Below are 27,794 nucleotides of genomic sequence, written 5' to 3' on the forward strand. Positions count from 1 at the left end.
AGTGCAGCAGGTAAAGATACATTATGGGCAGAACCATAGGAGTGTGGGACCATCTGGAGGTTGTGGATAGAGAAGACTGGCAAAGTAATAGAGAAAAGAAAGTAATCTGCAAGAGTGGGAACCTGATGGTGGGCAGGGAATAATGTGATGACTGTGATGTTTAGGTTGTCTCTAATTTAAGTCATTCCAACAGGCGAATTAATTAATTCCATTAACATAGCAGCCCTTTAAGTCAACACTTTACCCACTAGGTTCTTAGAGCATGGTGCAGGTTTGTACCAACTCAGAATAATAAAATGCAGACAGACTGTTTCATCATTGCTTGGAGTCCTCTGTGCAGGATACAATATTCTGGACATCATGTGAAATGCTAGAGAGACACCCCAACAACCACGATAAAGATGAAGTCAGATAGCGGTCAGGCCTGTGTGGTATCATTGTTAATGGAAACACTACCTGAGGCTCTCACTTGCCCATACTCACCATGAACATGTGAGCAGAGAGCAAGGATCCATTTGATAAGGTTATGAACTTTCCCACTTTTCTTTGTGGGCTCCAAGAAAGCCCACTCTACGGATTTCTGTGTGAGCAGAAAGCAATATTGCAGTAAGACCCCTCGAGAAAGCAAGGTAGACTAGACTAAGTGCATTAGAGACTATAACCTGTATTTCTCTAAAGGGGACAAATCCTAACTGATCCAAAGTAATAATGGGTGGTGGTTTCATTATAGCCAACATCAACGATGCAGGTGAAGAGATAAACAAGCTGATAATGACAGCAAAATCAAAGCTGCGGGATCAGTCAATCTCAGTCTTTGTAGTGACCCTATGGTTTAACAGGGTGTTAAAGATGCCCAATAGGAAGAGTACAAGCTTTCAAGGTCCATAGATTTAGAGGGCCCTCACACACTAATCTGTTTGTATCTGTGCCAGTGTCCAAGTCTTCAGAACATGGGTGTGTAGCGTGAATGGAAATTATTTATTTATAACTCTACTGCTTTACAAAAAGAGGGAATAACATCTTCAAAAGTCCCATGTGTCCCCTAAACCCCATGAAACTTCATGGTGATTCCTTCTAAGTGCACAAATTTCAACTTTAATAACCTCTTTATAAAAGGTTGACTTTCTTGGCAAGATGCGAGCAAGAGTAAGTCTAGATATCCTTCTCCGACACCTAAGAATTATCAGTAGACAATGCCAAGGCCATTGGTAGAGGAGAATTTGAAACTGAGGACTGTGTTAGTTTCTCTGGTTCCAGCTATGTCTGCTGGTGAGAAGCCTCCACTTGGAGTTTTAGAAGAATTCACCAATATCCTGTTCAACAGGATTGTTTTCTGGGGCAGTATGTTGTTGTGTCTCCATAATAGCTTTGCCTATGATCTGAATAAATCATGTTCAATGCGCTTAATTATAAATAGTTATTGTGCTAGAATATAGCTTGCTTTAAATAAAATGAAGAGACTGTAATCATTACCGAGTCCGATAATAGATAATGTTACAGGTGGATATGCACAGGGTGGATCATGGGTAATGTCGCATCGGGTCTTATCCCAAATCATCATTAATATAATAAGCATGGAGACGTCACTTGTACGGATGTATGAGAATCACCAGAGATCATGTGGAGGAGACTGATCAGATCTCTTGGCTGGTAGCACAATGATATGATGTGAGGAGGAGAACAGGAGTCTAATATGGGCTGGTGGTTCTGGTCAGTATTGGGCAGATGTTTTTTCCTCATTTGTTTATACAGGCATAGGAGGGTGTAGAATAAGAGATTATTGTAGTGACTGAACAAGGAGAATATGTGACTCTTTTCTGTAATAAGTGTATATTACTCACCTTTACAGATATCTGTAGGGATTTCCTCCTCCTTACACTGCTGATCACCCCTCACATATGTATCTTCTCCATCTATATCTTCCTTCTTAATATCAGTAAGGGCTTCACCCTAAATAAACCATACAACTGTAAAATAACCCAGTAATAATGTCTGATTTCATAAAACAGTAGAATATCAGTGTATAAGACCCACACAGCTGCTCTACAGATGATATAGTGAAACGTCACTTTGCTATTTGGTAAGACCATAAACTATATATACCTGATGCTCTTGTGGGATACTGTGATTTTCCTCTGTACAATCCTGTGAATAAGGACGCGGTGGGCATCTCTCTGGGGTATTTCTGTTATTGGATCCATCTGTAGGGGACAGAGGGTGATGGAATACACTGTTTATATGTGATTATCAGATGTGGTCCTCAAAACTGCTCTCTCCTTTATAATAAATAAAGTCTCCTCTTACCCAATGATATCATTGATCGGTGATTCTCCATCTGCGCACCTAATATATGTACATAGGGCAAATAGTGATAATTAAAGCAGATTCCTTTATATACTGAGAACAATTGAAAACATCTATCAAAGCAAGCATAAAACAGAAATTAAATGTCCATGTTCATTGATGCATGTTAGATACCATGTCTGAGTCCACATCAGTAGTACATATTGTATAGATGTTATAGTATTCTATTTTGACTATCAATATGTGCTCTGTATTCCTAAAAACCTTTTTTTCTTCTTCGGATAAAGACAGGATAATCATAGATTCGTTAGTCAATGTACTATGATGACCCAATGTTGATTTGAATAGTCAGCAGAACTAAACCTTACAGAAAGAGAAATGTTTATATTTATTACCGGGTACGTTGTGCTTCTGTGTGCTGACATAGAATATATGTCTGCAACTCATCCGGTGATTACCGGCTAAGTGACCGGCCAGGTCACGTAACCGGATTTTCTGCTCTGATCTCCCCCTGCCTTACTGTCAAGAGTTTTTCCACGACCTTTAAATAACTTGCGGCTATATGATATTTTCCGTATCTTCCTCCGCGGCTGTACCATCCATCTCTCCTTGGAATCGGGGAGGGGGAGGGGGGTGGTTGGTGGTGAGTATAGGAGCCGTGGCTTTTCAGAAGCTCTCGGGGATCATCGTGCCTTTGAGCACATGCGCAGTTCTATTTGTCATCCCCATCAACTGTGGAATACCGGCTTTGCATATAGCACTCTAGTATGAGAGCGGGCTTGCATACATAATAAGGCAGAGTTGAGCCCACATGCTCTTGTCAGTGGAACAGCTTTAAAAGCGTCTTATATATATAAACCTACGCGTTTCACCACGTTCGGCTTCATCAGGAATAATGTTTGGCAATAGCGCCATATTGTAGGGGTCTGTTTTTATACCTCCCGGGCTTCTGATTATGCAAATTTCCTCGGATTCCACTGGATAGAAGCTCGTTGTCATGTTTCCACATATACAAAGTAGATGATTTATCGTTCGTGACAGGCTCATCCATCTACAGCAGAATTTATAAACTGACATCCAGATAATCTAAATGTACTCCTTAAAAACATTTGATGTAAGTGCACATCGTACAAAGTTAATTCATTATGCACTTGAGAATAAGAATATAAATACTAATCATATCTGTATAAATTATCTTATAACATCAAATATCTGTCATTTCCTTGTATCACTGTCTTTATATCATTTATTGACTATAAAATTAAATGTGTTAGTATAGCTGATACGTAATAATTAGAATTGGTCAGAGCAAACTCATTAGATAATTCAAATTCACTGTATATTACAGTCTAAATGACATATCGGGCAATTAACCCTTATTCGTTTATTTTAGAAGGATATTGGTACTAGTTCTATTTTTCTCTTTTGTTTACTTTCATACTTTTATAGAAATAGTGCTAGTTCTAAATCTATATTAGGGCCTCTTGGAGTTAGTGGGCCCGATTCATTAAGGAAAGTAAAGCAAAAAAAATGAGTAACTTTGTACCTTAGCAAAACCATGTTGTATTAGAGGGGGAGCAAACAGTTTTATAGTTGGGAAAGGGCATGTCCTGTAAATTTCAGTGTAAGAAAATGGTTCTTAAACATTTGTGTGCTAGATGAAAAAAATACTAAACTAATGTGCACTCCTTGCACTGTAAAATGGTTTTGTCCAGGAGAAAACTTACTCATTATTTTGCCTTACTTTCCTTAATGAATCTGCCCAGTGTGTTTAAGGAGTATATTTATATACTCCTTAAACACACTGGGCAGATTCCGCAGGTTAAGTCTTTTAACACAACCTGCGGGGTCCTGACATTGCTGCTTTAAATTAACCTACATCTATGACCTATCCCCTGTACCACCACCAACATTATTACTACTCCTCATCTATGACCTATCCCCTGTACCACCACCAACATTATTACAGTACTCCTCATCTATGACCTATCCCCTGTACCACCACCACCATTATTACAGCACCCTCATCAATGACCTATCCCCTGTACCACCACCACCATTATTACTACTCCTCATCTATGACCTATCCCCTGTACCACCACCACCATTATTACTACTCCTCATCTATGACCTATCCCCTGTACCACCACCAACATTATTACAGTACTACTCATCTATGACCTATCCCCTGTACCACCAACATTATTACTACTCCTCATCTATGACCTATCCCCTGTACCACCACCACCATTATTACAGTACTCCTCATCTATGACCGATCCCCTGTACCACCACCAACATTATTACAGTACTACTCATCTATGACCTATCCCCTATACCACCACCAACATTATTACAGAACTCCTCATCTATGACCTATCCCCTGTACCATCACCAACATTATTACAGTACTCCTCATCTATGACCTATCCCCTGTACCACCACCAACATTATTACAGTACTCCTCATCTATGACCTATCCCCTGTACCACCACCACCATTATTACAGTACTCCTCATCTATGACCTATCCCCTGTACCACCACCAACATTATTACAGTACTCCTCATCTATGACCTATCCCCTGTACCATCACCAACATTATTACAGTACTCCTCATCTATGACCTATCCCCTGTACCACCACCAACATTATTACAGTACTCCTCATCTATGACCTATCCCCTGTACCACCACCGCCATTATTACAGTACTCCTCATCTATGACCTATCCCCTGTACCATCACCAACATTATTACAGTACTCCTCATCTATGACCTATCCCCTGTACCACCACCAACATTATTACAGTACTCCTCATCTATGACCTATCCCCTGTACCACCACCACCATTATTACTACTCCTCATCTATGACCTATCCCCTGTACCACCACCAACATTATTACAGTACTCCTCATCTATGACCTATCCCCTGTACCACCACCACCATTATTACTACTACTCATCTATGACCTATCCCCTGTACCACCACCACCATTATTACTACTCCTCATATATGACCTATCCCCTGTACCACCACCATCATTATTACAGTACTCCTCATCTATGACCTATCCCCTGTACCACCACCAACATTATTACAGTACTCCTCATCTATGACCTATCCCTGTACCACCACCACCACCATTATTACAGTACTCCTCATCTATGACCTATCCCCAGTACCACCACCAACATTATTACTACTCCTCATCTATGACCTATCCCCTGTACCACCACCACCACCACCATTATTACAGTACTCCTCATCTATGACCTATCCCCTGTACCACCACCACCATTATTACTACTCCTCATATATGACCTATCCCCTGTACCACCACCATTATTACTACTCCTCATCTATGACCTATCCCCTGTACCACCACCACCATTATTACTACTCCTCATATATGACCTATCCCCTGTACCACCACCACCATTATTACAGTACTCCTCATCTATGACCTATCCCCTGTACCACCACCACCATTATTACTACTCCTCATATATGACCTATCCCCTGTACCACCACCAACATTATTACAGTACTCCTCATCTATGACCGATCCCCTGTACCACCACCAACATTATTACAGTACTCTTCATCTATGACCTATCCCCTGTACCACCACCATTATTACAGTACTCCTCATCTATGACCTATCCTCTGTACCATCACCACCACCATTATTACAGTACTCCTCATCTATGACCTATCTCCTGTACCACCACCACCATTATTACAGTACTCCTCATCTATGACCTATCTCCTGTACCACCACCAACATTATTACAGTACTCCTCATCTATGACCTATCCCCTGTACCATCACCATTATTACAGTACTCCTCATCTATGACCTATCCCCTGTACCATCACCAACATTATTACTACTCCTCATCTATGACCTATCCCCTGTACCACCACCAACATTATTACTACTCCTCATCTATGACCTATCCCCTGTACCACCACCATTATTACAGTACTCATCTATGACCTATCGCCTGTACCATCACCAACATTATTACTATCATATTATGTGTTACTTACACTCACAGATCACTCCCTGGATAATTCAACCTTACTTCACCAAGCAGCTACAAATTTCCCCCCTCTTATTTTGAACAAACCTTTATCAGTTTCCAAACAGAGAACAACCACTGCTGTGCTGGTCTTTGTCTTTTTCATTCTTCTTGTCAACAACACTTTATTGGCTTTCTCCTCCTGCCGTTTAGCGTTTGGTCTGGGCAAACTGTGAATACCCGCATACTGTGACAGGGTGCCTGGAGTCACATGGTTACCTACACTAACAATTCATCCAAAGTCAATTCTTACTGTGTTACTGTACTTACATTATACAAATAAAGTTTTCATATATTATGTTTTAAAGAAGGAGCCAGAGAGATCTGCAGGAGGAGGTGACAGCAGAGGAGATGGAGAAGGCTTCAGAGCATATGCGGGGAGCATCCTTCCACTACCATCCACTCTTTCCACTCATGATGGGGACCACCCACTTAGCCAACCCCACCCTTGATATGGATGCCACCTCCTCCGCTAATATGGGGAATCACTCACCTAACCCACCATCCAACCCGATAGCCACCCCACACCCCTTGAGAACCCGCACTCCAGTAGGACTGCACACCTAGCTACCCCACTCCCCCCACCTCTTAATATGGGGTACCACCTCTATTGTCTCTTCCTACTACCACATGAATTCTCCCATCCCCATGTTGATCACCCACCATGGATTTTCCCTCACTCATGTATCAGGGAGACCATTCAACCTGCTTTCCCTATGGGGTACACTCACCTTGCCACCCCCACTCACTCCACAATAGAGACCACCCAACTTTACACCTCACACTCTACAAGGAACCTCCCACACATCCATATGTGAACCTTCTACCCTCCCTCTTCCTACCCCACATGATCACACACCTTGTCTCCTCCTCCACACCCCATAAGAGGATCATCCAACTAGCCTCTTCCTACAGGAACCAATAACATTAGTTCCGCAATTCCTTTGCCATTGGTAACCACCCACTACACTTAATAATCAAGTAACCCTGATATTTGCTATGTGAGACAATATGTTACTATGTTCTCTCATTTTTCTTACCTTTGTTGGTTCTCAATGTCTGTTATGTGGTTGAAGTTGCGGGGTGTAGTGAAGGTGAACTTTTTGACCAGTTCAGGTAAAAAGGAAGCCACGGCACAGAAGATAATTTCAAAAGCTTCTATCCACAGTTTTTTGCAGCAGAAAATCTGAAACTCTGAAACAGTTAACACTAAATTCAAACACAAAAATCATAAAAACATACTGGTAGGTTAATTAGTTGCTAATAAATTGACCCTAGTCTGTCTGTCTCTGTGTATGTGTATGTTAGGGAATTTAGACTGTAAGCCCCAATGAGGCAGGGACTGATGTGAGTTCTCTGTACAGCGCTGCGGAATTAGTGGCGCTATATAAATAAATGGTAAGAATAATAATAATTTATGCCTTTGAAATATAAAATAAACATTTGTCTTGTTGAATTTCAGTTGCAAACAACATTTGTATTGTTATACTTTTATCCCCCCAATAACTTTGCAGTAACTGGGACTTCTGTGCTCACTCATTTGTTGAAGCATGAGCCTTTCAAGCCCAGAATCCAGCCACTGCTCTAGTGGAATGAGCCCTGAGAATTTCCAGCACCTTGCACCATTTCTCCTTATACATTGTATAATAACTTATCAGATCCATCCTGTAATTATATCCTTAGGTGGGGCATATCCTCTCCAAGCTCCTGTTGGAAGGATGAATAATTGGCCAGTCTTTCGTAGTTCCTTAGTCCTAGAGAGATAGAGATTCCACTCACAAGGTCAAGAGTATGCAAACAATCTTCTGCTTGACTGGATGGTTGCGGAGAAAAGGATGGAAAAATAATCTCCTGATTGATGCGGAAGGATGACACTACTTTAGGTGGGAATTCAGGATTTCTCCAAAGCACTATTATATTATGGCAGATATTCCAAGAATGGTTACTTACACCATATTGAGGGGAGCTCTCCAGTTCTTCTAACGGAAGTGATTGTCACTAGAAACAGCACCATAAGTGTGAGACATTTATATGGGACTTCTTGGAAAGGCTCAAAGGACTTAATACCAAACATTCTAGTACCAGATTAAGTTGCCATGGAGCGACCAAATGTTTAATACAAGGGGGAAATCTCTTTACTGCTCGAAAGATACATATTTCTGCCATGGAGTCGGAGGATAAAACATCAAAACATGGCATTAACCTATATAGTGTGTGTATATATACAAAAAGACAGGCAGGCACCTCTAAGTGTAACATCAGATGTATAAGGTGGGAATAAGTAATAACATGCGTACCGTGAGGTACGCAGCAGTGGGTATCAGAGAGAAGATGGAGTAGCCTCTGCTATGGTCGTATTCCTCCAAATCTCAGCCAGTCAGTACATCAATGTGAAAAAAGGCAAAAATAGTATAATACTGTAATACATTCAATAGGGGCAATTCACCAATCCACCCCGCAGTTCTATGGAGTGTCTGAGACCTAGATCCCAGATAGCATTACAGGACACCCATGTGAGTGTAAAATATATATCTAAAATCTGCGTACCAGATATCATGAGGAATCTCACATCTCAAAAGACTTTATCCAGCGTTATTTCCATTACTGTATCCAGCGCTACTTCCATTACCTCATGTGAGTTTTTTATTACATTTTAATTAAAAAAAAATTGTATGCATACCAAATTATCCTCTTTTTTCCAATCTGATTCATTTCCGCCATTTGAATGAGGTTGGGATTGTGAAGTCAATGGTGTTGCACATATATTAAGCTACTATCAAGTCTTTTGAGATGTGAGATTCCTCATGATATCTGGTACGCAGATTTTAGATATATATTTTACACTCACATGGGTGTCCTGTAATGCTATCTGGGATCTAGGTCTCAGACACTCCATAGAACTGCGGGGTGGATTGGTGAATTGCCCCTATTGAATGTATTACAGTATTATACTATTTTTGCCTTTTTTCACATTGATGTACTGACTGGCTGAGATTTGGAGGAATACGACCATAGCAGAGGCTACTCCATCTTCTCTCTGATACCCACTGCTGCGTACCTCACGGTACGCATGTTATTACTTATTCCCACCTTATACATCTGATGTTACACTTAGAGGCGCCTGCCTGTCTTTTTGTTGCAGTGTTTTCCTTATCCGGACCGACCATCTGGTTTCAGGCTACCAAGGCTGCCACTCGTATAGGAGTCAAGTGATACTCATATGGACTTTCTGTTTGGGACTGATTTTATGTAAATGTGTTTTGAGATATTTATCTTAGTATACACGCTGTGGTGATTAGCGCCATATATATATTTTGTCTGTATTTTTTCATATATATATATATATATACAGTCAAGTCCATAAATATCGGGACATCGACACAATTCTCATATTTTGAGCTCTATACACCACCACAATGGATTTGAAATGAAACTAACAAGATGTGCTTTAACTGCAGACTTTCAGCTTCAATTTGAGGGTATTTACATCCAAATCAGGTGAATGGTGTAGGAATTACAACGGTTTCTATATGTGCCTCCCACTTTTTAAGGGACCAAAAATAATGGGGCAATCGACTCAAAAGCTATTTCATGGACATTTGTGGGCTATTCCCTCGTTATTTCATCATCAATTAAGCAGGTAAAAGGTCAGGAGTAGATTCTAGGTGTGACATTTGCATTTGGAATCAGTTGCTGTCGACTCTCAATATGAGATCCAAAGAGCTGTCACTATCAGTGAAGCAAGCCATCATTATGCTAAAAAATCAAAACAAACCCATCAGAGAGATAGCAAAAACATTAGGAGTGGCCAAATCAACTGTTTGGAACATTCTTAAAATGAAAGAACGCACCGGAGAGCTCAGCAACAACAAAAGACCCTGAAGACCACGGAAAACAATTGTGGTGGATGACAGAATAATTTTTTCCCTGGTGAAGAAAAACCCCTTCACAACAGTTGGTCAAATCAAGAACACTCTCCAGGAGGTAGGTGTATATGTGTCAAAGTCAACAATCAAGAGAAGACTTCACAAGAGTGAATATAGAGGGTTCACCACAAGTCATTACAGTTCTGGAACAACATCCTATGGAGAGATGAGACAAAGATCAACTTGTACCAGAGTGATGGGAAGAGAAGAGTATGGAGAAGGAAAGGAACTGCTCATGATCCAAAACATACCACCTCATCAGTGAAGCATGGTGGTGGTAGTGTCAATGTGTGGGCATGTATGGCTGCCAATGGAACTGGTTCCCTTGTATTTATTGATGATGTGACTGCTGACAAAAGCAGCAGGATGAATTCTAAAGTGTTTTGGGCAATATTATCTGCTCATATTCAGTCAAATGCTTCAGAACTCATTGGACGGCGCTTCACAGTGCAGGTGGACAATGACCCGAAGCATACTGCAAAAGCAACCAAAGAGTTTTTTAAGGCTAACAAGTGGAATGTTATGCAATGGCCAAGTCAATCACCTGACCTGAATCCGATTAAGTATGCATTTCACTTGATGAAGACAAAACTGAAGGGAAAATGCCCCAAGAACAAGCAGGAACTGAAGACATTTGCAGTAGAGGCCTGGCAGAGCATCACCAGGGATGAAACCCAGCGTCTGGTGATGTCTATGCGTTCCAGACTTCAGACTGTAATTGACTGCAAAGGATTTGCAACAAAGTATTAAAAAGTGAAAGTTTGATGTAGGATTGTTTAGTTTGTCCCATTACTTTTGGTCCTTTAAAAAAGTGGGAGGCACATATAGAAACCGTTGTAATTCCTACACTGTTCACCTGATTTGGATGTAAATTCCATCAAATTAAAGCTAAAAGTCTGCAGTTAAAGCACATCTTGTTAGTTTCATTCCAAATCCATTGTGGTGGTGTATAGAGCCCAAAATATGAGAATTGTGTCGATGTCCCAATATTTATGGACTTGACTGTATATATATATATATATATATATATATATATATATATATATATATATATATATATTAATCACCTATACAGTGTGTTTACAAATATAGTATTCACCTATAAGGTGCATATTGTATGTATATGTATATATATATTTGACCGATATAGTGCATTTATAAATATAGTATTCACCTACACAACTTATTTACAAATTTGTTGACTGAATTTACTAGTTATTTATCCTTTCTCCTGTCTGAGAGGAGGGAGATTCAGCAGTAATCTTGCAGGGTGCACAGGATCTCTGTTACTGGATCTTTAGGGAGATGAGCAGAATGTATATAAAGATGTACTAAAAAATCCTCTCCAGCCTAACTCAAATGCAACAAGTCAAATGTTTATTTTATATATTTCAAGATCCTGCGCATCATAATTCATGTATCTTATGTATATATTATTATATCTAGGGAAGTACTTACTCCGGCCAGTCTCTGCCTCTTCTCACCCGGAAGATATAACACACCCGACTTCCGGTCTTTGCGTTCCATCCGACTTCCGGGCTGTGCGTTCCACCTGATCTCTGGGCTGTGCGTTCCACCTGATCTCTGGGCTGTGCGTTCCACCTGATCTCTGGGCTGTGCGTTCCACCTGATCTCTGGGCTGTGCGTTCCACCTGATCTCTGGGCTGTGCGTTCCACCTGATCTCCGCCCTCTACGTTTCTGATACAGGAAGTATTTTCCATTTGATAAGCAACTACCAGGTGTCTGTTCCGCTGGAGGAACTGAGAGAATAGATATTGTTGTGTTCTGTAGCAGGTAATGATTTTTGTATTATTAGATAAGTGGAACAGACTCTGATGTCCCTTTTGTTGTTATTATTACTTTGGACTGTTATTGTTTACTACTGGATTACATTGTTGTTATTATCATGCAGCTGAAGCAGCCCTGTTGTCCCATTATTATAATAAAGGTGGAGCAGACCCACATGTTCTGTTATTATAACAAACTAATAGATACAGAACAATACAAACAACATATTTCTTTAAAAAAAATGATGAAAGGTGGAAGGAGCTGGGGATACATTTGTGTGAAGAACACAAACAGTTCATGGTCATGTAACAAAGGGCTGAGCTCACTGAGCTTAGACTGTCTGTCAGGGCTTCTTGTTTTACACAATAGAGACTCACAGAGAATGTCAGTGTCTGGGCGTCTCCAAATCTTCCATCTCCGGGGTCTATTTATGAACAGGGGAAAAGCCCTTTCTCTGGTGAAAGCAGCTCCCTATGCAGCACAGGGTAGACCCCGCCACAGGGAACTGCCACCTGCTTTCTCCAGCAGCCTATTGGACAAGGACAACAGCGGAACATTACATGTACCGCCCCTGTCCTCCTCTCCATATTGTGTGAGGATCTCACCAACTGTGCAGCAGCCCTGCCATTGTGTGGGACCAGAGGAGCAACACCCCCACTTCTCATTTTTAGTAAGTCTACCCCCAGAGTAACTTTGCTCCTTTACAAACCATGTAACAATGTAAGGGGTGCAAATTTGTTTATTATTTTGCATGTAAGGAAAATACTGGCTGCTTTTTCATGTAGCACAGAAATACTTGATAGCTTTATTTTTACACTGAACTGTAAAGTTTATTTAGGTCATGCCCTACCCCAACTATAAATCTGTCCCCACATTTTGAATTTACCTCCCCTCCACTGCAACATGGTTTTGCCAAGGTGCAGATTTATTCCTTTTTTTTTTGCTTTCCCTAACGACTCGACGTGTTCTTATGGTAAAAGCTGGAGAGCCATTGGTGAGTTTGCTCTTGATGATAAGCAATTAGGAGAGAGAGAGCCCTCTTTCCCTTATAACTGAACACGCTCATTGGTACTTGGTTTCCCCAGGTCTTTTGCATTCAGGAAGTGTCCCTGTTATCTGCTTGTGGGGAAGAGGAGCTTTCGGTGGGGTATGCCAGCGCCCTCTGTCCATTACACACTCCAAGCTTATAGTATACACTATAGATACTCCTGCTAATATAGGAAGCACATGGAAGAGAACCTGTAACTATTTAATGGTGCATGACATTAAGACTATCCATCCACATATATGGGTCTATTTATGACCCCTGCACGGTAGCCCTCAACGTGCACCAATGCAAATCTCAGTGGTACATAATAAAGTACCGCTACAATTTATAGGTCTACGGGGACAGTGGTGAGCGCCGATAAACAGCCTTTTGCCGGCATTTACACTGAAATGTTGGCTCTCCACCGCTTCATAAATAGACCCCATATTATGCCTCTCTGCAGGGGCATTTTATGAATCTAGGACACCTGTGTACAAGGATAGTGGTTGGGTTCTCTCCTCCCCACCCTAAGTAATCAGCTACTTATGTTTATCGGCTACACTAATAACCACTTTATAAATATATTACGAACAATAAAGAAATAATAATTATATACAGAGGAGTGTAATAAATTTGAACTGCTATTATCTACTATTATAGTGTGCATATGAAATGATTTTCCTTTATTGTAGATGATGCTCCTTTGAACACAAATATACGTACACCTAAGAAAAAAAAAAACAAGGCTGTTCATGTTGGGGCACTCTAGCATACTTGCCAACTCTCCCGCATTGTCCGGGAGACTCCCGCATTTTGCGAGAGTCTCCCGGACGAGTGTGGCAATCTCCCTGATAGGAAGGGGGAAAAATTTAGTTTAAACGCCGCGATTCACCCGGAATCGCGGCGTTTAGCCCCCTGACGCGATTTCGCAGCCCCGCCCCCTGCACGCCCACGTCCCAGCCGGCATCTCCCGGAAGAAAAAAAAAAAATGTTGGCAAGTATGCTCTAGAGTGCACAGCAAAATTTATTTAAAATTCATATACTTTACTACTTTTGAAACAAAATCTTCAGCAAAAAATTAAAGCCTTGTGTATGTGTTAGGGCAAAGTAAATTAAAGCTAAATAAAGCAGTTTTCAACCAGATGGTCATCGTTTGAAAATTATTATGCCAAAATATTTAATTATTTTTGTAAATCTTTCTTTTTTTTATATATCCTGAATAAAGATGATTTCAATGTGTATTGTACCTACAATGAGTTTTTCTAGTACATCTTAGTTACACACAGTTATTCTGTGATAGTCACTGGCACACATGCGCGTGATTTTTAATACACAAACTATACCGTGTCAGTCATCACTATCATTGGCATTTACACCTGCCCTGTAGCGGGTGTAATAGATACAGCTGAAAATAAGCGCACTTATGACAGGGTTTTATTGTTTTGTAGTTTACATATCATGCCCGCCCATAACCACAACATGCCCGTCACCCAGTCTCATCCTGCTGCCCTCAGCCACATCATACCACCCCCCGGCTCACTGTCTGCACCTACCTGCGCTGGTGCTGCTGTCTCTCGGGGTGAATGCTTCCAGCAGAGTGGGCAGAAAAGCTCTTACATTAAATCATCTCATGAGACTAAGAGCTCCTCTGCCCATTCTGCACGTGGTGAGAGACGCTATGGCAGCGAGCCAGGCGGTGTCTGTCACTGCAACACTATCTAGGGACCAGGAGCAGCTCTCACCCCCCTCCCCCACCCCTGCCGGATGAAATGACAAAAAAAGCAGAAAGAAAAGCGAGAAAATAAAATTACTATGCACATCAGACCCCTCCACCCCCTCGTGGTGCCCGCACTGCTCTGCTACAGTACAACAGTTAAAGTCGGGCATCCTGCATTTTTCTCATTCGCTAAGAGCGCAGAGCTATTCAGGCTGATCTATATATGCAGTGGTATTGTCATACTCTAAACTAGTACCTAAACTCAGGCACCCTGTGTTATGGCTCATGACCACCAAGATGAGCTTTTAAAACGGATAGTGTTGAGGTCTTCACCTTTAGCAGCCACCTTTCCAGTAGAGCTTTATGTGCTCACAGGTATTTGGATGCCCTCAGGTCTTAAGCTCAGTGCAGTAAAAGCTCATCTATGATGGCCGCAGCGTAGATGGAACCGGAGGCGCTAGCCCAGACTGGAGCGTGTGGTCAGTGGCAGGCCGAGATCAGGGGTCCGTAGCAGACAGGTAAATCGGTATCCAAGCAAAGGTCATGGTCACAAGCGAAACAGCGGAGTCCAGTATTCAATCAAAAGGTCAGGGCAAAGGGCAAACAGGCAAGGGTCACAACAGGAGGTCAGGCAAAGTCAGGAGGCAAACAGCAGGTCAGCAACAGTACAGACTGTGAACGCTATAACCGGCAGGGAGGCTCAGTCCTCCCTGCGTTATATACTAAGAGCAGCCAATCACAGCTAGGAAGGCACAGCCTAAGATAATTAACCCCATGAGGCTGGTAATAGATTTCCCCCTACTGGGCACGCACCCGGCTAATTCCTCCGCCAGGACGCGGTGAACTGACATCTAGGCGTCCACCATTGCCCTAGCAGCAGTTGGGCCGGAAGCTGGAAGTGACGTTCCAGTCATCAAGGAGACGGCTGGGACCCAGGGAGCAGAGGAGAGCGGGTCGAGGTGGCTATGGGCACTGCCACGGCTCGTAACACCCTGTAGCCCCATCAATCATTACGATCTCATTCCCAGGTTACCAACATTTATATATTATAAATATTGGGCACCACAAATACTAGGTGGTAAGTGTGTACACGATGCACATTTCTTTGGCACTTCTTCGACGGCTAGAACCTGCCATGTTAAAACCATTAATTTACAAGGGAATGAGGAGCCTATCATTGGCTGCTAATGGTAAATGACATTTGTAGGATCAAAGTCATCTCTCATGATTCATATCCGTTATTAAGCTTAATTTATATGTTGTGGCCAATCTGTAAGCATCATGTCTGTATATTGACCATAACACCTGCACAAAGTGCTCAATCATTTTTAATCACCTGCACGTTCATCTGGATAATACTGTAGTAGAATCTCCACTCGTTTTGATCACATCCCATAGATGTACAAGCAAAAATGAGTGGGAAATTCAGGCCGGACATCACAGCAGAGTCTCATCGGAATGCTTCAATGGCACTTCCCCTATGTGTACTGGCATTAATTATTCTATCTGTTGTTGTTATTAAAAAGAAGAATATATTAGAACCTATATAAGGACACATTTATGCTGGTACTAAGTTCTAATTGGTCCCTCCTCTCCTCTAACTAAACATGTCGTACATTAAACATCATGTGGCTATTCTTAGTGAGATGTGTGAAACTCTAGGTGTAGATGTAGTCACATTCTCCCCAGGGTAACCTGGCAGTACTTCTCCATCCTTCAGTACTGGTGCACAACATAAAAGACAAGAACTTGTTGGCGCACCCTGCCAACTGACACACACTGTCACGCACTCCTCAAGGGTACAAAGATATCACTGAACCAAACTAAGGCCATGTATATGGAATGTATAACTCTGGGTACCTCAGATGTCCTACCAAGCTGATCATATGTAAGCAGCATGGGGGTCTCACTTCCTTTCTAGGCCGTATAGAAACCTGAGGGCTCCCTTCATCATACCCTGCCCTGGCAGCTCATCTTCTACCTCAACGTTTGTTCTCCACTCCCCCTCTGCTTCTGGATTCTTCCACTCTGGGCAATGGATCTCTTTCTTCCCGAAGCCTTCCATTTCTCTCCTCCGCTGTAATACACTCACTAGGGTAATATTCTCCATCACATTCCCATTCCCCATCAGACTCCACAGTTGGCTACTGTCACGAATTTCACAGGTATTACCACTGACTGGTGTTGGCGCTACGAAACTGGGAGGCGCGAAGTCTAACGCACCACCGGTGTTCACCAGGGACCCCCGCAAGGAGGTACGAACTTCACTGCGTGAGGTGCGCAGGTCGCGGTTTTCCCAGATAGTCACCAGTGCAGCGAGAAAAGCATAGTCAGACAGGCCGGATTGGAACCAAGAGAGCGCAGTACCACGGAGATGGGCGAGAGAATAGTCAGGTACGGTCCATGGGACAAATCCAGTACGGGCCGCAAGGTACAGAGTGTAATCCGGGAGAAGAGTCAAGGCAAGCCAAAATCAGTAATAAGAAACAAACACAGGGAAGCTGGGGTGGTGAGAATTAATACTCTGGCACCCTAATGGTGCCAGAGTGAGGTTTAAATAACCTGGGAACGGATGTGGATAGGAGGGAGAATTTCCAGCGACCAGACACAGCTGATCGTCGGCTAAGAGAGATCTAGCGTCCTGTTGCCAGTCAATGGGTTGTGGTGTACAGCGCATGCGTGTGCTGTGTCGTCAGCTGGCTGGAAGGATGTCCAGTTGCTAGGCAACAGGACGGGAGAGACACACAGAAGGAGACCGTCTCCGGCACCTATGTGGGGTGCGGAGGCGGCGCCTGACAGTATCCTCCCCCTCTTTCTTGTGCGCAGCACGGGAATCAGACAGAAATTTAGCTAAGAGTCGTGGAGCATGAATATCGTCTTCGATGACCCAAGACCTCTCCTCAGGGCCGTAACCCTTCCAATGGATCAAAAATTGAGGTCTCCCTCGAGAAATACGGGATTGTAGAATATGTTCCACCAGAAATTCTTCACCCTGTATAGTCTTAACCGGAGGAGGTGGAGGAGTTTTGTTGGAGAACTCATTGATAACAAGTGGTTTTAAAAGAGAAATATGGAACGTGCTGTGTATCCAAAGGGAGTCTGGTAATCTTAGTCTGTAGGTGACCGGATTGATCACATGAGAGATGGTGAAATGCTCAATATAACGAGGGGCGAACTTCATGGTGGGAACCTTAAACCTAAGGTTGCGGGTGGCTAGCCACACTTTATCCCCTACCCGTAGTACTGGAAGATTCCTACGATGGCAATCAGAAAATTGTTTGTAACAGTCCGAGGACTGTAGTAGCTTAGATCGCACTTGGGACCAAATCTGAGCAAAATTGCGAACCATACTCTGTGCGGCAGGTACCGAAGAGTCAGTGAGGTTAGGAAAGGTGGGCATTATGGGATGTCCATCAAAGATGGTGAAGAAGGGAGAATTGCCCATGGATTCGTGCTGATGGTTATTATGTGTAAATTCCACCCAAGGCAAGAGCTCACTCCTAGAAGATTGCTGATCTGAACAATAGCACCTAAGGTAAGTCTCCAAGTCCTGATTAGTCCGCTCAGTCTGACCATTGGTTTACGGGTGGTACCCGGAGGAAAATTTTAGACTGATACCGAGATGTTTGCAGAAAGACCTCCAGAACCTGAAGACGAACTGGACTCCGCGGTTAGAGATGATCTCGCTTGGGCAGCCGTGGAGGTGGAAAATCTCTTGAATAAAAAGAAGTGCTAGCTGGGAAGCAGAAGGTAATCCTTTGAGGGGAACGAAGTGAGCTAACTTTAAAAAGCTGTCAACCACCACCCAGATTGTATTGAAACCATGGCTGGTAGGAAAGTCTGTGATAAAATCCATGCTAACACTGACCCATGGGGAGTCTGGTATCGGGAGAGGATGGAAAAGGCCAGCAGGAGACCTCCTAGGAATTTTTTGTCAGACACACACCTCACAGGTACGAATGTATTTCTGGACATCCGAGAGCAAAGAGGGCCACCGATACAGATGGGACAAAAGGACGACCGTTTCCTTGACACTAGCATGACGAGCGAATCTGTCATTATGAGCCCATTTCAAAAGTTTAATGCGTAGGTGATTGTCCACAAAAGAGCAGTCAGGAGGAGGAGTTTTGAGGGAGGAGTTAGTCAAAGCTAGAATCTTGGAAGGGTTGATGATGGGTTTAGCAGCAATGGGAGGCGTGACATCCGAGCAATCAAAGGATCTGGATAAGGCATCGGCACGAAAATTCTTAGTACCTGGCCGGAAGGTCAATATCAGTTGGAATCTGTTAAAGAATAATGACCAGCGGGCCTGGCGAGGATTCAGGCACTGTGCAGACTGCAAGTAGATGAGATTCTTGTGGTCTGTAAATACTGTGATAGGAAAGTGTGCCCCCTCCAACAAGTAGCGCCATTCTTCTAATGCGGTCTTAATGGCAAGAAGTTCTTTATCGCCAATCCCATAATTGCCCTCACTGGCAGAGAACCTTTTGGAAAGGAAACCACATGGACTAGAAATGCCTGCGGAGTTCTTCTGAGACAGAACCGCTCCTACTCCAAAGGAGGATGCATCAACTTTTAGAAAGAAAGGTCTGTTCTGGTCAGGTTGGGACAAGACAGGTGCTGCCATAAAGGCCTCTTTAAGAGCCTGGAATGTCTGTACCGTCTTTGGGGGCCAGGATTTAGTCAGACCACCTTTCCGGGTAAGGAGAGTAATAGGAGAAATGAGCATGGAGAATCCCTTAATAAATTGGCGATAATAATTGGTAAAACCAATAAAACACTGGGTAGCTTTTAGGCCAGTGGGTTAGGGCCAATTGTGAATGGCTTTCAATTTGCTGGGGTCCATCTGAAGGCCAGTACCAGAGACTAGATATGCCAAAAAGGGTACCTGAGAGCAATCAAAGAGGCACTTCTCCAGCTTACAAAATAACTGATTACTACGTAGGCCAGAAAGAACCTCTTTAACATGCTGAAGGTGGGACAAATGGTCTTGTGAGAAAGTCAGGATGTTGTCCAAAGAGATCACCAACTGATAAAGTAAATCTCTAAAAATGTCATTAACAAAGTCCTGAAATCCTGCTGGAGCGTTACAAAGCCCAAAAGGCATGACCAGTATTCGTAGTGAACGTCTCTGGTGTTGAATGCAGTCTTCCATTCGTCCCCTTTTCGAATTCTAACCAAATTGTAGGCCACCCTGAGATCCAATTTGGTAAATATTTGGGCCCCAGGAATACGATCGAACAGTTCTGAAATAAGGGAAAGGGGGTAACGGTTCTTTACCGTGATGGCGTTTAATCTCCTGTAATCAATGCAGGGTCTAAGAGAGCTATCCTTTTTTTTTTAAAAAAAAAAGGAAGCCTGCTCCGGCAAGTGACGAAGATCTACAGCTAAACCCTTTCTTGAGACTCTCGTAATGTATTTGGACACGGCCTGTGTCTCAAGTAAGGATAGGGGGTACACCCTGCCTCTAGGAATATTCTTTCAAGGAATGGGAATTCCCAAGGTCGATGACGGGGAAGGACCTCCGAAGCGGCCTTAGAGAAAACATCGAAAAAGTCAGACTAAGCTTTAGGAAGGACCGCCGTGTTGAGACAGGGAATTTTGGGTTTCAAAGGGGAAACCACTCTCAGGCACTTCTTGGTACAGGAGGGGCTCCAGCGGATAACCTGCGCTCGCTGCCAGTCAAATTGTGGAGAATGGGTTCTTAACCAGGGTAACCCCAGGATGATAAGGTTAACAGACTGGTAAAACCATAAAACTTATAAGCTCAGAGTGGAGAGCTCCTACCTCCATCTGGATCGGAGAGTTGGAGAAAGAAATAGACCCATTGGCAACTCTATTACCGTTGACGGAAGTGAGAATTAGATGCTGAGATAGAGGCACAGTAGGAAGACGGAGTTCGAACACACAAGGGGAGGAAATTAAGTTCTCTGCGGACCCGGAGTCCATGAAAGCCCAGGTATTATATGGACCTCTGTGAGTTAGCAAGGTAACAGACATCAGAAACTCTGATTCCTTCCGAGAATAGTGAGGAAGGGACTGGGATCCTAGGTTGACCTCCCTATTATCACTTAGGAGGAGGTGTTTCCCGGCCTCTTGGAACAAGCGGAGAGAAGGTGTCCTGGCTCGCCTTAATACAGACATAGACGGTTCCTCATTCGTCTCTCACGTTCCTCAGGGGAAAGACGAGAACAGCCAATCTGCATCGGTTCCTCTGTAGATGGGGTAGGAGGCATAAAATTGGGAGCCAGTCCAGGGAAAGGTCGACGGATGCGATCTCGTTCAAGGGCCTGTTCTCTGTGGCGAATATCTACCTTGATACAAAGGGATATAATGTCATCCAAACTGGGAGAAAGGTCACATGAGGTTAGATCGTCTTTGATACGTTCGTTGAGGCCTTGCCAGAACGTTGCTATTAGGGCCTCATCGTTCCACCGGAGTTCAGCATCTAAGGTCCAAAATTACACCTCATATTGGCCTGCCGTGAGAGAACCCTGACGCAGTCCTAGCAGTCCAGAGGCAGCAGTGGAAACTCGTCCGGGTTCTTCAAACACTTTAGGAAACATTTCGATAAAGACCACAGAATTCTGAAGTGTGGTGTCATCCCGCTCCCATAATGGAGAGGCGCAGGCTAGAGCTTGTCTGGATAGATGAGAAATCAGGTACGCCACAAAACCGCAACACTTCTGGGGATAACCATCGTATTTCTCAGGAGAAGGGATGCTTAGGCCTCTGGTGGTTACTGTGCTGGAAGAAGTAGTAGGAGCAGAGGTAGTAGTTGTAGATGTTGGAGCTGCTGTACGCGCAGGTAGAGACCCTTGAAGGGAATCCAGGCGAGAGACAACTCCCTGAATGCATTGCAGCAACTGGGCCTGGTTGGATTCTTGCCGCTCCACTCTCTGAGCCAGGTGTAACAATAGTTCACGGGCTGAAGGTTAGTGAGGTGAGCTGGGTTTGAATTAAAATACATATACATTTGACTGGCTATTGTTGGTATTAGATGTATACTGTTGGTCATCTTCTCTCTTTGACTGTGTGACCCTGAACTCCTAGATACCTGGACTTCTCCCTGGGTTCCTGCCCTAACATCCTGGTATCATGTATGTTGTAACAAGGTTAGGGGAACAGGTGCCATCTCCTGGGTTTGATGGTAGTGTACAGCAGCAGAGAAGTCACACAAGTCTAGCGTTTTGGTACAAATGGCCTCAGACATTTTTTATTAAACAGCAAATACAAAGAAAACTAAAATAAACACATTGCCTGCCTAGCACAAATTAAATACACAGGAAGACCCTCTCCCCTCTGAAGGACCTTGTGTCTCACACACATACAAAACATATAGGTAAATGCTCACCATTTGCAGACTTTCTCAGAAGGCATCCAACCTCCGCCCCAGGTCTGAGAGAAACAGATCTGACAACTTTTTTTTTTATAATTCTTTATTTTACATGGTCATTAAAGAATACAAAACAGACAACAGTGGCATGGGGTTATAGAAAGGTGAATGATACAGATCACACTTGGAAAACATCATAGTAACTTTGCACAAATTAGCCACATGGCATTACATAATTGTATTCCCAGCTTTGTAAACAGCCCCAGTAAGATAATAGCATATAACAAAACTAATTATATAAACCATATCACAACTTCAGTTAGAGAGTGTGACCAAACATAATATGGGAACTGGAGCACTACATCATATATTACATAGGATCCTATATAACAAGATGTGGTCTGGTATCACTTTGGAGACAGATGCCAATATCCAATAGAATAAGGAAACTGACTTATGCCTGTTTTCATAATTTACAATTATAGACCTTATCTCATGTCTATCAGCTCATTGAAATTACTTATCTGTTATGTGTATTTTTTGATGTTTAATAAGAGGTGGTTTCTGTGTAAAAGCTCTCCCACACTCAGAACATTTAAATGATTTTTCACCTGTGTGAATTCTCTGATGTTTAGCAAGAGCTGATTTCTGCGTAAAACATTTCCCACACTCAGAACATGGAAATGATTTTTCACCTGTGTGAATTCTCTGATGTTTAGCAAGAGCTGATTTCTGCGTAAAACATTTCCCACACTCAGAACATGGAAATGGCTTCTCACCTGTGTGAATTCTCTGATGTGCAACAAGATATGATTTGTGGGTAAAACATTTCTCACATTGAGAACATGGAAATGGTTTTTCACCTGTGTGAATTCTCTGATGTCTAGCAAGAGCTGATTTCTGCGTAAAACATTTCCCACACTCAGAACATGGAAATGGCTTCTCACCTGTGTGAATTCTCTGATGTGCAACAAGATATGATTTGTGGGTAAAACATTTCTCACATTGAGAACATGGAAATGGTTTTTCACCTGTGTGAATTCTCTGATGTCTAGCAAGAACTGATTTCTGCGTAAAACATTTCCCACACTCAGAACATGAAAATGGCTTCTCACCTGTGTGAATTCTCTGATGTGAAACAAAAGCTGATTTGTGGGTAAAACATTTCCCACACTCAGAACATGGAAATGGTTTTTCTCCTGTGTGAATTCTCTGATGTTCAACAAGACCTGATTTATGTGGAAAACATTTCCCACACTCAGAACATGGAAATGGTTTTTCACCTGTGTGATGTCTCTGATGTCCAACAAGACCTGATTTCAGTGGAAAACATTTCCCACACTCAGAACATGGAAATGGTTTTTCACCTGTGTGATGTCTCTGATGTCCAACAAGACCTGATTTATGTGAAAAACATTTCCCACACTCAGAACATGGAAATGGTTTTTCACCTGTGTGAAGTCTCTGATGTCGATTAAGAGCTGATTTACATGGAAAATATTTTCCACACTCAGAACATGAAAAAGGTTTCTTCCCTGTGTGAGTTCTCTGATGTCTAACAAAGATTGACTGATGTATAAAACTTTTACCACATTCAGAAGAGGGAAACAATGTATTACCTCCATGAGCTGTATTTTGTGTAATAATATCTGAGTTATAATTAGAACATTCCTCATGATTACAGGGATCAGTTGATATATCTGCACTGTGAAACGCTGGATTCATATTTAAGGTAATATGGTTTTCTCCTGGAGAATATTGTGGGATGTTGTTATCTGTTTTAAAATCTGGAGACAAAATGAGATATTCCTCCAATGTATTCCTGCTTTTGTGTCCATCTGCTGGAAGTAAAATAAAATGTATAGAAATAGACATATCATTTACTATTCGTGAGTTCAACAGGTTTATTTGACTAATCTCAATTTGCAAACTACAAAAATTATTACAATTAGAAATGTACAAACAGCTAATATGCATTGGCTTAAAATATAACCCAATCACATTAAGAAGCACACTGCATAGACATGCAGATTGCACAGTCACATTTGACAACTCCAAGCAAAGTGAAGACTTTCGCGAGTAACATTTCATAAGCACACACATTGCCCAGCAAGCATCATAGGACAGGAAAACTCATTAGCCAGAAACATTGTTCAACCACTGCCCTCACACACAGACACCAGAGCCTTGGAAACAGAGTAGACAATGGCTAAATTAGGCCAATCCATGCATTTACACTACTCGAAATTATCCAGGGACAAATAAGTAGCAGAACAAAATAGTGAAGCAGCCTTAATATGTCTATATAGTCAACCTCAGTTAACAGAGCACCGTGGCCAGAGGCAAGCTACTAATTTAAGGTTTTGATGTAGAGAAGCACTGAGAGGAAAGAACAACAGTACAACAGAGTATTAGCGCAAAGTAGGAAACAGCAACACAGAATGATGACTGCATAGAGCAGAGGAGAACATCAGGACAGAGTAGAAGAATGGAGCAGGACACAGACGGCAACAGCAAAAAAAGCGTAAAAAACATAATGGCAGAGCAGGATACAGAGACAAATCAGATGATGAGCAATACTACATAGCATTCAAGTACAGAGAATTGAAGGGAGCTACTGTGCAATGACAACTTTGTGATTATAGTTCTGTGTGTACAAGAAGGTGGAGTCTGTGTGAAGTGTGTGTTGTGATAGGGTCTGTGTGATCTTAGAGTGAAGTCAATCACCTGATACCTTGCTTTAGTACTGCAGTATATAAGCATATAGATATAAAATATTCCGGTATTATTATACAAGGAAGATAATGGGTAATGTTACATATGATAGTGTACAAAGAGGAGCATGAGTAATGTCATATGTGCTATTACACACTGAGGATCATGGGTATGGTCACATGGGGTCTTATCCCACAGATCAGTGATTGAACCATAATGGTGAATTCCCTTGTACTGATGTATGAGAACTAGAGAGTGTAAGGAGGAGAATGGTCAGATCTTTAGGCTGGTAGCACATAATGAAATGATTCAAGGAGGATAGCAGATGGACAGATACTTTTATCTCGTTAATTTGTGTCACTAAAATTCACAGGGACGGTTGGACTCTTTGCAGTCTGTCTTGTTTGTCTCCACCCACCACAGAGGCGCGGAGGCTACAGAGATGACGATTTTCACCAGGAACCCCCGCAAGGAAATTTGGGCTTCGCTGCTTCACCCAGCAGGTTGTGGTCCTCCTGATGGGTACCAGGCGACACTGAAGGGGGAAGATGTTATTAGCCGACAAAGATTGACCAGAATAGGAATGGAAACAGGATAGCAGGTTACCAGGATTAGCTGAGAAGCATATTGGACAGGATCCCAGGATCTGCTGAATAGGAATGGATACACGAAACCAAGATTAGCTGAGAAGCATGTAGCGCTGGTTATCAGGATGAAAAGAATAGGCGTGGATACCAGATACCAGGATTAGCTGAGAAGTATGTGATCTAATGACCATTCCAGCTTGAGGAAATTGAATGCTTCAAATGTGGCTACGGTCCAATTCTTAACATCCGCCCCTTTACGAGTGAGAGAAATGATGGAAGCGGCTACTGTGGAGTATTACTGAATAAACGGTCTGCAATAATTGGCACAGTTGAGAAATCGTTGGATAGCTTTGAGGCCCACAGTTGTGACAATTCCAGAATGGCACAAACTTTTTCTGGGTCCGTTTATAGACCAGAGCCTGAGGCAATATATCCAAGAAAAGGCATTTGTGTTAGTTTAAAGGAACACTTTTCCAATTTACATTAGTGCTGATGTTTGTGTAGACCTGAGAGGACTTCACAAACTTCAAGGCATTGAGAGACAAGATACGTAGAAAGAATAAGATGTCATTCAGATCGACGACCACACAGGAGTAGAGTAGATCTAGGAAGATTTCATTAACAGAGCTCTGAAAACAGGCGGGGCATTACAGATGCTGAAGTGCATCAATAAATACTTGTAGTGGACATCTCTAGTATTAAATACTGTTCTCCACTCATCCCCTTTACGGATACGAATCAAATTGTAGGAACCATGAAGGGAAGGGAAGGACCAAGATAACAGGACTGGTGGGACGAGGTAAAATTAGAAAGAAACAAGGTAAAACAAGAAAGGATATCTGTTCCCGATGTAAGGCTCCCACTTGAAGAGTTAAAGGAGCAGATACAGGATACCAGCATTAACTGAGAAGCATATGACGCTGGTTACCAAGAACTGAAAAATAGGCAGGGATACAGGATACCAGTGGAATTCAGAGAAGCCAAATAATCCATCATTTTAGCAGGCTACAGGACTTAAAAATCCGGCACCATTTTCCCAGAAAAGGTGCTTTATATACATCAACAATAATCAGCCAATGGCTGAATAGGAGAAAGCATAAAAGACAGGTTTGCGCATCCACAGACCCGAATCCAAAACGGCAGCTGCTATCGGAAGATGGAGTACCCATCAGTGCCTGGGGAGACCCCAGTGGGCAGGCCCACTCTGAGCACCCGATCCCGGTACATGAGATGGAGGGTCCAGTGTGTGACAGTTTGTTCGGACAGAGGAGGGTGTAGAACAAGAGACTGTTGTATTGACTGAACAAGGACAATATGTGACTCTCTTCTGTAATAAGTGTGTATTACTCACCTGTGCTGATATCTGTAGGGATTTCCTCCTCCTTACACTGCTGGTCACCTCTCATATACAGATCTTCTTCTTCCTTTATATTTTCCATCTTAATATCAGTCAGATTGGCACCCTAAATAACCCACAACACAATAAAATAACATGTCAATAAATATATAACAATAAAATGTCTGATTTCAATAACAAAGATTAAACAAATGAATATGTACAGTGTATAAAACATATTTGGTGAGACCCTAAATTCCATCTACCTGATAATCCTGTGAGATAATGTGATTATCCTCTGTACAATCCTGGGAATAAAGAGGACGGGGACATCTCTCAGGAATATTTATGTTACTGGATCCATCTGTAAGAGACACACAAAGAGGGAATACACAGCTTTTATATGATTATCATATGATGTGTGTACATTAACCTAAGCACCCTATAGCTTGATAGGGAAACCAGGAATGCTGCATTTACTAAGTATATAAGACGGTATTCACTTAAATGTTCAACCTTAACACTATTCAAATACAACAACAAACAGGCTGGATAAATGACAAATGTCAACACCGTTAAGATCTTTATAGAAGGGGATCAATAACTACCAATTGTGTTTGAATTTAGGATATTCAAAAAAAATATGGAACAATGTATTTCTAGGGTCCCCACATCTCCAGCAGTGCAGCAGGTAGAGAAACATTATGGGCAGAACCACAGGAGTGTGGGACCATCTAGAGGTTGTGGATAGAGAAGACTGGCAAAGTAATAGAGAAAAGAAAGTAATCTGCAAGAGTGGGAACCTGATGGCGGGCAGGGAATAATGTGATGACTGTGATGTTTAGGTTGTCTCTAATTTAAGTCATTCCAATAGGCGAATGAAGTTCGGGGTAATTCCATTTAAGTCAATGCTTTACCCACTAGGTTCTTAGAGCATGGTGCAGGTTTGTACCAACAAAGAATAATAAAA

At 42.4% G+C, this 27,794-nt stretch overlaps 1 protein-coding gene across 1 annotated transcript in view; it reads right to left on the reverse strand.

Moving 5' to 3' along the window:
- LOC142095488 (uncharacterized) overlaps positions 1-27,794 on the reverse strand; it is a 307,911-nt gene that overhangs the window by 7,155 nt on the left and 272,962 nt on the right. The window contains exons 14-20 of the mRNA XM_075178433.1: positions 22,707-23,725; positions 21,020-21,195; positions 18,797-19,542; positions 11,802-12,078; positions 7,432-7,585; positions 2,104-2,185; positions 1,878-1,950 (exon numbers count right to left, since the gene is read on the reverse strand). Coding sequence (XP_075034534.1) covers positions 1,878-1,950; positions 2,104-2,185; positions 7,432-7,585; positions 11,802-12,078; positions 18,797-19,542; positions 21,020-21,195; positions 22,707-23,725 — 2,527 coding nt within the window. The remainder of the gene's footprint in view (positions 1-1,877; positions 1,951-2,103; positions 2,186-7,431; positions 7,586-11,801; positions 12,079-18,796; positions 19,543-21,019; positions 21,196-22,706; positions 23,726-27,794) is intronic.

The sequence above is a fragment of the Mixophyes fleayi genome, chromosome 6 (genome assembly GCF_038048845.1).
Source record: "Mixophyes fleayi isolate aMixFle1 chromosome 6, aMixFle1.hap1, whole genome shotgun sequence".
Lineage (NCBI taxonomy): Eukaryota > Metazoa > Chordata > Amphibia > Anura > Limnodynastidae > Mixophyes > Mixophyes fleayi.